The following is a 15,794-nucleotide window of genomic DNA, read 5'->3' as shown; positions in this document are numbered from 1 at the left end:
GCCCCAGCAAGTGTGGTCAATGGACAGAGCTGATGGGAGTTGTAGTTTGGCAACTTTTGGAAGGCCCAAGATACTTCTAGTTGTATGACTGCAGCTGAAAATGGCAGCTAACTATCTAGCTTCCCCAAGTAACATCTAGTACAATTTGCCTTGTGTTACAATGTCACAACTTCCCACGTTTTGCACCACCAACAAACGATGGAAGGTGAGGGAAATCCATATTGTGGTGTCACGATATGACGTAAGCTGCACCAGGCATTGAGTCCGATTCAAACTTAGTTCGTAAACTTTGGTCCTAATGTAATCAATTGGACTTAAAACATGGCTAACTTGATCCACTGATTTCAATTAAGTCCAAGTATGGTGCAGGACACAAATACTTTGCTAGAGTGCCTTTGCCAGTGTGCCCCACCCAAGAGGCTCTGCTGCCGTCACCACCACTCCATAGTGATACCTCACTTATGGAACTCCTTCCCATTGGACGTACAACTGGATCTCTCAATGTTGTCTTTTAGGCAACTTTTAAAGTTGCATTTATTTACTTGGGCCTTTGGAGGAAGTTGAGGTATTAGGGCTCTTTTGAATCCTTGACAGTGTCTTCTCAGGTCACTTAATTTTAATGTTAAATTTAAGGACATTTTAATGTATACTGTAGTTCCGTTGTGTGGTTTTATATTATGATGCACACCGCTCTGCAGTCTTCAGATAAAAGGAGGTCCGCAAATAAACTAACAATAATTTATATTACTACTACCACTGCCTATATTACTATCACCATTACTAGTTAGTCTGGACCCAACCCATTATGGGAGAGGAGTGAGCAGAAGCATGACCATGGTTTTCAGTGTCTATTACAGATTTACAGCAGTCTAGTTCAGCCTGTAATCTACCCAGAAATAAAGTAGCTCCAGATCCCAGATATATACTGTGCATAAATTGGTATGAAACACGACATTTGCCAAGTATTCTTACAGAGACAATTAGCCATATGAGTAACAATTTCACCAAACAAGTATCTCTTTCAAACTAAAATTAAATACATCGTGACAGCTAAAGTCTTGTTAATAGATCCATCTTAGCTTTAACATTGAACAAAGTTACCATATCAATTTAAGTGACAGCGATAACAAAGGTGTAACCCTTCCGGTTTTCTGTGGCCTACATCCACTTTGCCTCTGAAGAGGTGCTGAATCTTAAACAAACACATCAAAATCATTGCTATGACATTTCTCAATGAGCCTCTTTCTCAAGTATTATTGTCTCCCATGAATGGTGCTTAAACATGCTGAAAAATCCCAACAATTGCTCATACAGCAGCGATTAATCTCAATTTTCTCAAAGAAGTATCCACAATGATTTTATAATGGATAATTTTAAGACAGCTCACCTACATTTTAGGTTCCCTCAGCTAGAGAGCTACAGAGATTCATAGAATTGTAGAGCCGGAAGGGATCCTGACACTATAAAGTACTGCTCTTCCAGAAAATATAGGTCTTTCACTTGGGTGGGACATAAGATTGACAACAAGAATACATTCAAGATTAAGTTGCCCAAAGGTGCATTATAGTAACACTTCGTGGCTGCTTGTCATATCTCATAAAAGACAGAAATACAGTGGTACCTCAGGTTAAGTACTTAATTCGTTCCAGAGGTCTGTTCTTAACCTGAAACTGTTCTTAACCTGAAGCACCACTTTAGCTAATGGGGCCTCCTGCTGCTGCCGCGCCGCTGGTGCACGAATTCTGTTCTCATCCTGAAGCGAAGTTCTTAACCTAAAGCACTATTTCTGGGTTAGCAGAGTCTGTAACCTGAAGCGTATGTAACCTGAGGAAGCACTGTATACCATATTGGCCTGAATAAGCCTCACTTCTTCCCCAAATTCTGACCGTGAAAAGTTAAAGTGCAGCTTGTATTCACGACATTACGGTATGTAGCCAGGAGCGTGGGGCAAACAGCGGCAGGAGCGCAGCAGGAGCGTGGCACCCGCCCCGCACGTAGTCCCCCGTCCTCTCCCCCAAGGACAGGAAGGGAGAGAGCAAGGAAGGGGAAAGGCCGCCGGCAACACAACATGGCTCCCCCCGCCCAGTATGCAGCCAGGAGCAGCAAGGAATGGAGCGGCTTATATTCAGGTGCGACTTATATATGGGCCAATGCGGTAGGTTTTCCTGAGGAATGATCAATCACCTGAAAAAATCTGGATCTTGACCAACTCACCCAACCACAACAACTTCCAGTTTAAAACTAGGTACATGATAAGGCAGAGAACTTTGATCAGAGTAGGAAATGCAGAAAAGAAAGCAGTGTATTTACAAGTCCCCATATGACATAGTACACATTTCCTACTTCCGCTTTCAGAAGCCTTAACAGAACTGTGTACTTTGGAATACTTCCCCCCCCAACAGCAGGCCATAACACAGATCAAGCCACTGAGTGGAGCTTCAAAGGCAATCTGGCACCCCAAATCATGTGTCACAGGAACCAAGCTACAGGTATGATCAATATTCTAAATTACTTGACAAACAGCCTCACCCTCATTGCATACACCTTCTCTTCAACTAAAACAATTTCTTGAAAGGTTTGTAATCACCTTTTTGGAGATACTTACCTTGCCTTTTTGATTTAGAGGTTCAATAGTTAAGGTATCAGGGCCAATATCCACAATTAATCCCATCTGAAACCCATCAGTAGTGTGCGGAGCCCAGACAGGCTTCCCGTCCTCCATTTTGAGGAGCTATTTTCTAGAGAGAGAAGGGGAAAAAATGAAGGTAAATCAATCAACCATCCGGTAAGATTCTCCTTACAAGTTTAACACTGCAGGTATATTCCAAATATTTGGAGAAGGAAAAGGTCTAGCTCAGCCACTTCTTAAGAAAAGTTATACTAACTCAAGCAGCATGTGCTGATTTCAGTTCCCCAGTTCTCCAAACACACAAAATAAAGGGATACAACTGAGCTGAGAAATAGTTAACAAATATTTTTGCATTTATCAGAGCTTGAATGATGACTGGACTCCAAATCCCTGATGCTGTAGAGTTGCTAAAACTGAGGAGGTATGAATTTGATCAGTCCCCTCAATGAGAGAGCCATGCTGCTTTAAGTAATATTTTCTGAGGAAAGGCTATGATTGTTCTCACACTTCAAAGACTAAACTTTGTTCCATTTAGCAGTGTAGATCCTATGTCTTTTAAATGTTCCAGTGCTTGGGGTTTTGTTTTGTTTTTTAGTTCCTGTTTACTTAACTTTCAACACATGTGGGCATTACACCCACAACTTTCTCAGTTCTCTTCTCAGGAACTGGAGATAGGAGGATAACAACCACAACACTAATTCCACAATAAGACAGATGGAAGACAGATAAAAAGTGTGAATATAATATTAAAAACCCAATACATTAGGCAGGAGTTATTAAGGTGCAAAAGCTTGAGAATGAAATCCCTAACAGTAGTAGAAAAAGTCATGATGAATACAAAGATTGGGCTTCTGGTCCAATAGCAATACTTCAGTTTGTCTCTTGAACGAAGCAACTGAAAAAGGCAGTTGCTACATAAAATGATCTCTTTTATTTAAGCATGGTTCTATAAATTTCTAACTATGTATAGCATTGCATTGCATATCATATCATATCCATTTTGGATCAAAATTACACAGCTTAAAATTAATCTAATACATTTGGTAAGCGATTTGTCAACTCACATCCACACTATTAAATACAAAGCGTCCTGCAGTAAGCTTCCATTGGTAATTAAATACACCCAAATCTCTGCTTAACAAGCAACCTTTTTTTTCTTGTCCCTTTATGCACTATGTTACTGATTTATTATTTCAGATCTACATAAGGACCTAGGCCAAGAGATCCTAGGCATCTATCTACAGAAAAACAGGTATCATATTTTTGCATCTAAACTATTTAGTATACTGATCCAAAACATATTTTATGATGGTAATAAAAAAAGTTCCGTCTACTTAGAACTTCCCCTTCACAAACGCTGCTGAAATTTATGTAACACAGCAAGTGAATATTGGTGGACCTTTTCCGGTGTTTGATGTTTCTCATTCTATATGTCAAATTTGCAAAGCCGGGGTTTTATTGGTAAGTTCAGCGACTCTCAGAGAGAGAGAGAGAGAGACAGACAGACAGACAGACAGACAGACAGAGAGAGAGAGCTCCATTCTTCAGAATGAAAAAATGTATACAAGTTATAAGGAAACACTGCAATGTAGATGGGCAAGGTTGCCTCAAGAGGCATTCAGGTTGTTTCTGAAGTGCTTCACTTCTTTGATTTGTTCCTCCAAATCTAGAAGGCAAATTGGGATTTCACAAGAGAATTTTCCAAAAGTAAAACCGACAGAAAAAGGAAATAAACAGCATTCACCCTTTCACCACAGACGCCGAGAATTGTGCGCTTCCCATTTACCTCTTGGGAGACTCTTACTGAGGTTTCAAAGGAGCAGCTGTAACATTTGGGGGGGGGGGAATGTCTCAACATTCTATTGCAGACACAGCTCTTGTACAGAAACATGACCTTAAATTCAAGGAGTTTGCAATGAACTTCTATCCTGGCAATCCTCAAACTGTTTTGTTTTGACAAATTTCAACAAATTTTAAAAGAAAAAGACTTTTTTGTATTGCTATGGAAGCAACTAATTTATTTACTTAAAATGTGCATTTAAATTTTGGGTATTAAATTAGAATAATAAAAAAGAGGGGACACCTTGTATGCAATCTAACCTGGCGCCTCGCTTGATGCAGGAGAGAGAGATCATATTACATATATGTATACTAAGCACACATACAACTGTTTTCATATATAGCATTGTTTTCAAATGTTTGTATTTTTTGTATATGGAATTGTTTCAAATTGATTTATATGTGGACCTGTTTTTAACTGCTTCTTCATCTTTATGGCTTTACGGCTGTAATTGTTCATTTGACTAGTAAGTGCATTTTATTGCCCAGGGACTTATGGGAAAGGGCAGGTAATGTTTAGGGGTACTCTCATTTTGACTCAAAGAAAATCACCATTTTATAGTTCGAATTAGGGAAAAAAATACAGTAAATGGACAAAGGTTAGAGGTATGCATCCCCCCAGAAAAAAGCACTGTATATACCCATAAATGTACATATTCACATAAAGGCAGAGAATTCTGAACAGGGTGTTGACAGACTCCCAAATGGAGAATACATGGACTGAGTGGCCAATCCCAACTTTTGGATTACATGACTGACGCTGCCCATGCCTTCATGTAAATGTGCCACAGCCTTTTAACTACACTGTATTTAAACGATTTTTGGATCTCGCCCCTCTCCCCCACCCTCAATGGTTGTTTCATTCTTCTGATTCCCAGCTGTGGCAACTTCTGTGTCACTCAAAAACAAAACCCTATTGTAAGATTTTTGTGTGCGATGAAACGTTGTGACACAATAAATCAGTTAGAAAATATTCTGCCACAAAGTGCCAGTCATCAGTCATAAAAGCACCTCGATTACCTCAAAGTAGTTTCCTTCCTTTTATTTTTTATTAACCTGCAGCAGTGCACAAATGTAGACATTATCGCTAGGCAATAATGGTGTGAGCTACATTGGACAGGAAGGGCTCACGTATCCTTCCTTTAAAAAGCCCTGTCAAACAAGCAGATTTTTCACTCCTACGTGTAAGGAGAGAGCCATAACAGGCATTGAAATCATACTGAGGTGATAGGAGTCAAGCTCAGCTTGGTCAGAGAGATTCCCACAAGAGTGGCAACAGTCGACAGCAGTCCCTCAACAGCAGAGGTGGAAAGGGAATAAGGCTGTATTTGCTTCTAGAGGAAAGAAATCCTGTCAAATAGCAAAAGCATTCTCCTGTGAGGCAGCTGCCTCAAGCAACACAAGTTAGACACTATCTTACTGACAAGATACTCCCCTCATTTAATTGAATTTTGCATTCTGTTTTTCACCAGAGAGGACAAGGGTGCTACCATATGCAATTTCTACATCTCAGGCATTAGAATTACAGCAGTCTCTTTGTTTAGGGGTACTCTCATTTTGACTCAAAGAAAATCACCATTTTATAGTTCGAATTAGGGAAAATAAATACAGTAAATGGACAAAGGTTAGAGGTATGCATCCCCCCAGAAAAAAGCACTGTATATACCCATAAATGTACATATTCACATAAAGGCAGAGAATTCTGAACAGGGTGTTGACAGACTCCCAAATGGAGAATACATGGACTGAGTGGCCAATCCCAACTTTTGGATTACATGACTGACGCTGCCCATGCCTACATGTAAATGTGCCACAGCCTTTTAACTACACTGTATTTAAACGATTTTTGGATCTCGCCCCTCTCCCCCACCCTCAATGGTTGTTTCATTCTTCTGATTCCCAGCTGTGGCAACTTCTGTGTCACTCAAAAACAAAACCCTATTGTAAGATTTTTGTTTGCGATGAAACGTTGTGACACAATAAATCAGTTAGAAAATATTCTGCCACAAAGTGCCAGTCATCAGTCATAAAAGCACCTCGATTACCTCAAAGTAGTTTCCTTCCTTTTATTTTTTATTAACCTGCAGCAGTGCACAAATGTAGACATTATCGCTAGGCAATAATGGTGTGAGCTACATTGGACAGGAAGGGCTCACGTATCCTTCCTTTAAAAAGCCCTGTCAAACAAGCAGATTTTTCACTCCTACGTGTAAGGAGAGAGCCATAACAGGCATTGAAATCATACTGAGGTGATAGGAGTCAAGCTCAGCTTGGTCAGAGAGATTCCCACAAGAGTGGCAACAGTCGACAGCAGTCCCTCAACAGCAGAGGTGGAAAGGGAATAAGGCTGTATTTGCTTCTAGAGGAAAGAAATCCTGTCAAATAGCAAAAGCATTCTCCTGTGAGGCAGCTGCCTCAAGCAACACAAGTTAGACACTATCTTACTGACAAGATACTCCCCTCATTTAATTGAATTTTGCATTCTGTTTTTCACCAGAGAGGACAAGGGTGCTACCATATGCAATTTCTACATCTCAGGCATTAGAATGGGCTTGGGCTGGTCCTACTGGGCTGAGGTGAACAGGAATATAGGCAGAACTGGGAGAAACAGGTGCCAAAATGTTGCCATGGTTTGAACATGGCCACTGCATCGAAGGAGCCATAGAACTGCATCAAGTCGTTACTGCCACAGCCTCTGGGAAGAGTCTTCAAGAACTGTGATCTCTGGTACTCTGGAGTTGTCTATAAATTTGGAATCCAAAAGCCATTCTACACATTTCCTTGTTCAGATGGTGGCTTAGAGATGATTGAGAACAAGGTGCAACGTCAGGAGCTCACGTGCGGTCTTCCCCTCTTCTCTTTTGCCCCAAGTGGACAGGAGAAGAGCCAAAGCTCCTGCTTCCACTTTGGATTAAACCAATTGCCCTTATGTATGAACTGGGGGAAAGGAAAGTGGAGTACACAAGCCCAAGGCTCATCATAGGTCATTCAAATCATCTAAATGTGGAACATGTGGCCCTCCAGATATTGCTGAGCTACCACCTCCACCATCCCTGATCATTAGGCATGCTTGCTGAGGCTGATAGGAGTTGGAATCCAACAACATCTGAAGGGCCACAGGTGCTAGACCCAAGCCACAGAATGAGGCGATATGGCTGCAGTAGTGGAATTCTGCCTTATTTCAGAATGCTGATGGGTTGTGTATGATTATTTTTAAATGTTTGCCCAATCAGAAAGAAGTACTCTGCATATAACCCATAGATTGGGGGGGAAGCTTAGAACAGTCCTCTCCCTGCTAACTTACTACATGCACAGTTGTTGTTTTTAAAAAATAGGAGAGCAGTAACACACACAGACACACACAAAATGAATCTCTGCATACACAATTTGGCACTCTACCATCTCATTCTGCATTATGTAAAGTTCAAAACAGCTCTGGATTTCTGTATGGGCATTTCCCCCAACTCAAGGGGAAAATAATATGGAATGTATAGAATCCCTGCTTCCAGACCACAAAAAGAAAAAAGAAAAACAGAGATGCCTGCATATGCTTTCAATCCGTAATTGGCCTTATTAATCGCAAGGACAGAAGAAAGACTTCAGCTTTTGCCAGCAAGACTAAAGCTTGCAGAACCTTAAGTATTAAATATGAGCACTTTTGTCCACAAAATGAAAGTTTGTGGCTCTACACTGTGAAGTCAAGTCCAGTTTATGTTAACTTGGAAGCCTTCAGCTACATTCCAAGCAGTTCACAACACCCGATTATCCTGGTCATGTGTGCTGAGCAACATAGAGCAAATCCTTTTGAACAACATCTGTATTCAGTCAGACCTGGCCGGTGGCCATATTTATTTCTTTATTTAGAACTGTACAAATCAGATATAAGCCACATTTTCTGTAGGTTGAAATATATTCAATTCATTCTTAACTCTGGGCTCCACTTTTTATCCAACCTCCAAGCATCCAGTAGCCACAGTAGCTCCAAGGTTACGACAGAAGTCAAGAAGCAAGTTTTTACCACTAACTAAGGTGCCTATGAGAAGGCTCCTAAATTTTGCACACACTAAAAATCCAATGATATGAATGGTAATGGCTCTTTAGAATATTGAAAGTGTATTGGATCTAAAGAGGCCATGACTTTCACTAGCCCCTGATTTATTTTTAGCATATAGTACTTGGAGAACAACATTCATTTCGGACAACCACGAAAACCAAAGGAACATTGTTACCAGGGCACACACTGCCATTTCTCCAGATGTTCAAGTAGGCTGCACAAGCAAGCTACCCTGAAATTAAAATGTATAATCTCTTAACCACCAGGCCTACAATAAAAGGTCAGTCAGTTGTCTGAGGAAGTAGCCACTTCTTAAATTCCAGTTCCACAAAGTAGGAACTTCAGATCTTGAATTCATTTGTTTACTCAAGAGACTCCTTTTTTCCATTGACAAAACAGACTATTTCTTTCCCTGATGCCACATTTGTGTCCAACAAATGAGCTATTATACACTACTGAAATTAAACCAGGGCGTTTGCAATGGTTTCTTATTTACTATCAATTCAACCTAATGTGAGGATATTTTTGTTCGCACCTCAAACTGTGCCTTTACACACAGTAGAGTCATAAGCCTTTATTTTATGAGTTTACAGAGCTCTTTTACAGAGCTGCTATACATCTGGAATTTCCCTGACACAGCTGGGATTTGTCCGTCGAAAATGGCGTCCAGGTGGAATGTTTGAAAAGCGGGCATATGGCAGCCCATACAGGAAGTGTGGTTTTGTGATGTGTGTTGTTGTTGTTTTTTGAGATCCCCCTAAAAATAGGTTAAAAACTTCATTTTTGGAGGGGGGTTTTCAAAAAAAAAAAAAAAAAAAAGCTCAAGAACTTTTGTGTCTGGATTTTCACATTTTGAAATATGGTAACCATATCTTTTCCAATATAGAATTTTTCAACTACTGGAACCTATACTGTTTCCTTAATTTGTTTTTAATAAATTAATAAAGGGGCCTCTGATTCTTTTTTTTTAAAAGTGCACTGCTGCCAATTAATGTGCCTAATTTTGTTTTGAACTGTATTGTAGTTTTATGATATCTTGTATGGGGTGTGTCCCTAATGGTAACCTATGATTAACTTTATAAATTTATTTATAAAACAAATATCAAACATAATTCAGTATTAAGCATGTGCCACAATACTGTGGTACAAATATACATCTATCATAAGCGCATTTTAGTTATGATTAGTTATTCATAGCTTCCGGCAAAAACTATTATTTTGGACGTATTTCACTACTGATCGTTTTAGTTGTGATTCTATGCAAGCATCTGGCCTCCAGATGTTCCCATGCCCTTCAGCCATAGCCAACATGGTCAATGGTCAGAGCTGATGGTAGTCTAACAACACCAGGAAAGTCACAGGTTCTCCATCTCCATTTTATACCTTGATAATTCCAACACGTGTAAATATCTGAATCACTGAAAATGGCATTGCATATGTGCCCTCTGATCAGCAACTCAGTGAGAAACAGCCAACAAACAGGCAGCTATCTAAAATCTGGGTGAACCAGTCAAATTTCTTTGGGCCTGTTAATTAAGAATAGTGTACTATATAGCATTATGCTTTGAGAATGAATTCCACATGTTATTGCATATTATATGAAAAGTATACCTTTTCACTGCTTCAAACACTTATCCTGTCAAAACACTATAATATCCCTTAGATGTTCTTGGGCTGGAAAATAGCCTGCACCTCAGACAAAGGCATTATGGTTTGGTTTTGGTTTTATTTAAAAACGTTTCTAAACAGATTAAGATCTTTAAAACCTCTAAGCGGTGTACACTTTGCACAATATAAATAAAGTATCCATTAAAAGAGAAATACAGCCAATAAAATCAATAAAAAAATATGAAAGCATAGAAAAGCAAATAAAACAGATTTGGGAGTATCATACACATAAATCAGGGTCCAATTTTATGGGTGACAGGAAATCCGGGCAAAAAAGTAAGTCTTTACAAGATGTCTGAAGCAACTGTTTCACATATCACGGGGGAAGGACATTCCTCAAAACAGGGGAAACAGCAGAACATGCCTGTTCCCCAGATGATCGAAGTGAACTTGCAGGTCTACACAGGGGTCGTTGGTCTTTCAGGCAACCTGATCCTAAGTTGTTCAGGCCTTTAACATGGCTTGCAGCTGATTGGCAGCCAATGTCGTTGCCCTGGAACAGGTGTAACATGTGAGTGCTCAGGTGTTTCGCTCAACACCCTGGCTGCAGCTTCCAGACCAATCCTAAAGGCAAGCCCCACATGGAGTGAATTACAGTAGTCCAATTTTAAGATTACAATGACTAAGCTATCCCTAGCCAGGAAAGGGCATAGTTGGCACACCAACCTAAGCTGATGATAGGTGCTCCTCACCACAGAGGACACCTGAGCTTTCAATGGCTGAGATGGACCTAGGAATACCACCAAACTATACACCTGTTCTTTTGGAAGGAGTGGACCCCAGTCCAGAACTGAATCCTATGTCTATTATATCCAGAGCTAGCACAAATAAGAGGCACTTATAGATTTGATGCTGGTGAACTGTCAGGGCGTGGTGGGCAGAAGCCCTGAAAACAATATGTGATTATTTACTTCCGTGCATTCTCTCATTGTATCTTACACTATCATTGTACTGGTATATTCAATCAAATATCGACCCTTCATATATTATTTAGCCATGCACAGTTTCATTACTTATGTTATTGTTTCTGGTTTTAGTAGGGGGTCTTGGATTATCCTAAGACTTGAGCAATCCTACTGCAAGTAGTAAGTGAATTTCTGTTGTGGCTGCAATTTCTAGCTCTAATATCAAACATTTATTAAAAGTGCACTGAATTATTTATCTAATGCCATTGACTTGGTCTATCAAATGGTCTAAGGAGAGGAGAGTAAGGAATGTAATGGGAGCTGAAAGGCGATTTGATCAGCAGCATAGTTTTAAATTAAGCTGAAATTTTATTTTTATTTTCATTTCTATACCGCTTTGTATTTTTAGGGGTGGGGATCTCAAAGAGGTTTATGATCTACTTTAAAATATCAAATAAAACAATCCAGAATAAAACACTGCTGAAGAAAGTCAAGTATACTATGGCATAAAAGAGTAAATTGTAAAAATCCTTTATAGATCCCATGGGCTGCAACCATGTAGAAATTCGTGCTTGGGAATCAACTGAACTACACGCACAAGCTTACCTTGGCTCTTATAAACACTCCATTCCATAATTCCCGTCCATTCACCATGTTGGCTTGGACTAATGGGAGCTAGAGTTCAAAAACATCTGCAGGGCATCACATCGGCTATCGCCCGAGTGATAATACAGCTCATACCCTCTCCTTTCTATTTATCTTCCCACAGCTAAAAGATTTTTTGTATAATGAAGAGGAAGAGGTTACAAATCTTTCCAAGAGTGAAATCATAGCAATGCGCTCCCCTTGGAAATTGGCGCTTGCTTGCACATCCGTTTGGTGACGCTACAAGCAGTAATTTCATGACATCAAGAGGATTCATTCCTGCACATAAATCTCAGCAAATTGCAGCCTTTGCCATCTGAACATTTTTTTAATGCTCTACTGCATCCAGTATGCTACATTTGCCTTTTTTTCTTTTTGCCACTGTAACACATGAGTAGTTATCAGATAGCCTTGAGTTCCCAGGTAGCAGATCTAACCAAAAAGCAAAGGTTATCATTAGTCCCTAAATCCATCACAATATACACTCTTCCACAAGATTTCACTATCTTTCTGTTACTCCATCTTAACCTACATAAGCTTGCCACTCCTGCTATGAATTAAAAATACTTCCCAGTGTGATGCCATCTACAAATCTCACCAACCATATCACTATTTTTACCAAAGGTCACCTGTTAAAATATTGAATACATGGAATGAAGGACTGATCCCAGAAAAGTCTCTTCACATAATAACTTTTGGATTATGTCAGGCAGTTCCTCACCTATTTGAGAAACCAGGATAAAGCTCATTGAAGCCCATGGGTTAGGCATTCATGAAGAAATCTGCCAGTCTCAAAGCCTAATCAGACACAAAGACTTTGAATAATAGAACTGTACCAATAACAGCCCCAGTGGCAGCATATAGTTTCCTCCCAAACAGGTATAGACTTGACCAGGTAGGCAATAAATGGTAATGCAAAAAGTAAACACAGACACCCAGGCCTATAACAGAAGTTCCAAAATCCACATTACCTTTATCCAGATTACCTTTATTAGGCTGACTAAAATGTCACCATAGGGTGCAAGCTTTCAAGTTCTCCGGAACTCGTCCATCACAGAGTCTGCATCTATTCAGATCCCTAACACAAAATGGAGGAAGAGGCACGAAGCATTCAAATGGGTCTCTATTAGTTGCTGCTCAGGTTTCAAGCTGCACCGAGTAAAAAAATTAAAAGCTCTTGGCTTTAAGTGATGGAATGATCACATACAGAAAGTTCTGCTATGCATATTCAAATCTCATATGGTCAACCAGCCATCTCAAGGCACTGTCGCTCCAACAACTCCCAACTATAAAGAGCTTCATCTCTTCAGCAGCCCAGCCTGTGACCCAGTTTTAAGTGTTCGCTTCACCACATTCTTACGGAAAGTGTTGCTCTTCACTAACTACATTATGAAGCAAAAAGTCACCACATGACTTGCAGCCCATCATGCAGCAAGTCTGCCTGTCTCCAATTTATGTCAGTAACTGGCAGAGGACAGAATTCTGTTTTACACCTTGGCACTGGGGAGGGCAGGGAACCACTTGCGAAAATTCTTTACCCCATGGTAAAAGTTAAGTTTAGACTAGAGTCTGGCTGCATACACACCAACCATCTAAAGCACATGACTTCCCCCAGAGAATTCCATGCTGGGAATCGTAGCTATGCGATGGGTAAACTCCAGTTCCAAGAATTCTTTACAGGAAGTCATGTGTTCTAAATGCTTTTTTATGGGGGGGACACAGGGCTACGCATACCCCTAAACATTTTGTGAATCTAAGTTTAGCCTCATTGAGGGGCAATATTTCAATATGACTAGGAAAATGAGAGTTACCCCTAAACATTTTGGGATATGCCATAACACAGATAAGTCAACACAGCTTCCTGGGCTAACACTAGCATTAGCAACATAATCATTAGCACAGTAAATGCATGAGCTTGCTTACAATAGTGGCATGTTTCATAGGCGTTGTCTTGCAGGTGTGACAGTGGCCTTTAGAGAGCAGCTTACAGGAAAGAGGTTGCATCACCCATGCGATTAGGAATACTGCTTGTTAAATGACTTCGCACTTTTTTGGCGAGCTCACAATGAGGACTACATTTAGAAGCAGCAAATTAGGATTTGCGCACACATACAAACCTATAGTTACCGGTGACTTACTTCCCCTCCCTTGCCGGTTTAATGAAAAGATTAACAAAGCAAACACAAAAGTGTGCTTATATAAATGCTCGATTTCTATTTTTAAAAAGGAGGCAATGGAGCTGGAAAAGTACCCTTGGAACCAGATGCCCTCATCTCCTACTCCCCGACGTGTGCTAAAATTATTTGGAGATGAGGGAATTGCACTCTTCACCTGCTCAGAGGCACTTTCATCTATTTTCACTTCACATGAGCAAGGGGAGCCCACATTGGCCAAACTATGCCCTGTGGACTGTCATTTGACAGTGACACGGAAACGAGCTTTTTCTGCTGTTGCCCCTGCCCTTTGGAATGTTCTTCCTCCTGCTATATGGGAATGCTTCTTCCACTGTTTGTTTTATGTGTCTTTTAAAGACCTAGTTCTTTGTCCAGGTTTTCCCTGACCACTAAATTTAGTTATTGAAGCTGGATCCTGCATTTGGTCATTCTGACTTGAATTTTATCTACCGTTAAAAATAATGGCAACCCGGCCAGATAGGCGGAGTATAAATAATAAAAGTATTTAAATTTTTAAAAATTATTATTATTATTATTATAGTGATGTTGGGGTTATTTTATGTTATTGTTTTTATATACTGAGTTTTTCACATCACTTAAAAGAATGTTTTCCTTAATATTAAGGTGGTTACAAATTTTCTTAATACTTTAGCGCTGAGCACCGGCACCAAATACACATACTACGGCAAAAGGAAAAGGAAATTAAGTTCTGGCAAGACGGAAAGGAAACTAAGTTCTGCATCTACACACAATTCATGCAGAATGTGTTCAGTTGGGAGCATCATAATGGCCATGGTGAAAATCTTTTTTCTTTTTTTAAGGCGGGAGGGAAGAGACACCCAGAACTAAAAAGATAGCAGTTGGTCTTGACAGCAAAATATTCAAGGAAATAAGTGGGGGGCTGCGTGTTATCTACACGGAGGAGGAGGAGAAAAGGGAGGGAGCATGACAATAACGTCCAAATATGTATATATAGAAGAATGTCAAAAGTTTCCAGATGCCATATGGAACAATTAACAAGGGCCCTACATAGGGTGACCATAACATGACTCAGACTATCTCCATAACACCTACATTCCATTCAATGTCACACAGCAGAGGCTGGAAACTTCAAGGCTGCTTTCCCTTCTGGTTAACTTTACAAAAGCCACGCGCCAATAGCAAGAAGAGAAGCAAGAGGCATTATCAGAGTTCAAGGACACCATTCCAGCCAGGCAAAAACATTCAGGGTGTGAAGTGAGGATTGTGGCCTGGGAAAAGTTCCAAGGGCCAGACAGAGAGGGCTGAAGGGGCACATTTGTCCCAGGGACATGAGGTCCCCAAACCCATTATACAACTATTCCACACCCACAGAAATCCATGCCACCTCATGATTGGTGAGTTAAAGATTATTGCAGAAAGAGACTGCTGTAATTCCTGTCAGTGACAAACCTTTTGGCAGGCTTTCACAAATTTCAGCTGGGAGGAAGAACCAGTCATTACTGGCGTCACCATGGACTTTGCTTCCCTAGACTCCACTTGCACACACACAAGACTTGGGAATCCCGCCTTGTACTTCTGAGACTCTCCAAACCTCAGTGTGAGGTGAGAAACTGAACGCCTCTTCCTCTGTTACCCCAGATATCCTGGGAGTGTGCAAATAACTTAGAACAGAAGCAGGGACTCTGCTATCCAGAACAAAATAAGACCTCTTGTGCCTCTGAGTTCTCTGTGATGTATGAAGAGCCTACAGAAGAGAAAGGGACTCTCATTTCGTGTGATCAACCAAGAACTGTGGTCACCACAAGTCATCTGCAAAACCCCTGGCAAGCTGGTAGCCGAGGGACAGTTGTTTATTTAAAGTGTACATTAGACTGTGTCTAGAACAAAATGGAAAAAAG

At 40.3% G+C, this 15,794-nt stretch overlaps 1 protein-coding gene and 1 long non-coding RNA gene across 5 annotated transcripts in view; one reads left to right on the top strand and one right to left on the bottom strand.

Moving 5' to 3' along the window:
- Positions 1–15,794, bottom strand: part of MYO6 (myosin VI) — a 110,674-nt gene that overhangs the window by 74,867 nt on the left and 20,013 nt on the right. For all 4 annotated transcript variants that reach the window (XM_081856797.1, XM_081856798.1, XM_081856799.1 and 1 more), the window contains exon 2: positions 2,606–2,738. In XM_081856797.1, the coding sequence (XP_081712923.1) occupies positions 2,606–2,722 (117 nt within the window). In that variant the 5' untranslated portion in view covers positions 2,723–2,738. The remainder of the gene's footprint in view (positions 1–2,605; positions 2,739–15,794) is intronic.
- On the top strand, positions 1,993–14,324 carry LOC309339446. Its single transcript, XR_014155359.1, has 3 exons — positions 1,993–2,489; positions 3,827–3,881; positions 13,968–14,324. It is a non-coding gene; the product is annotated as an uncharacterized lncRNA (long non-coding RNA).

The sequence above is a fragment of the Podarcis erhardii genome (assembly GCF_964252035.2).
Source record: "Podarcis erhardii genome assembly, chromosome: 3".
Taxonomy (NCBI): domain Eukaryota; kingdom Metazoa; phylum Chordata; class Lepidosauria; order Squamata; family Lacertidae; genus Podarcis; species Podarcis erhardii.
The sequence above is the reverse complement of the archived record's forward strand: the minus strand, read 5'-3'. Positions and strand labels throughout refer to the sequence as shown.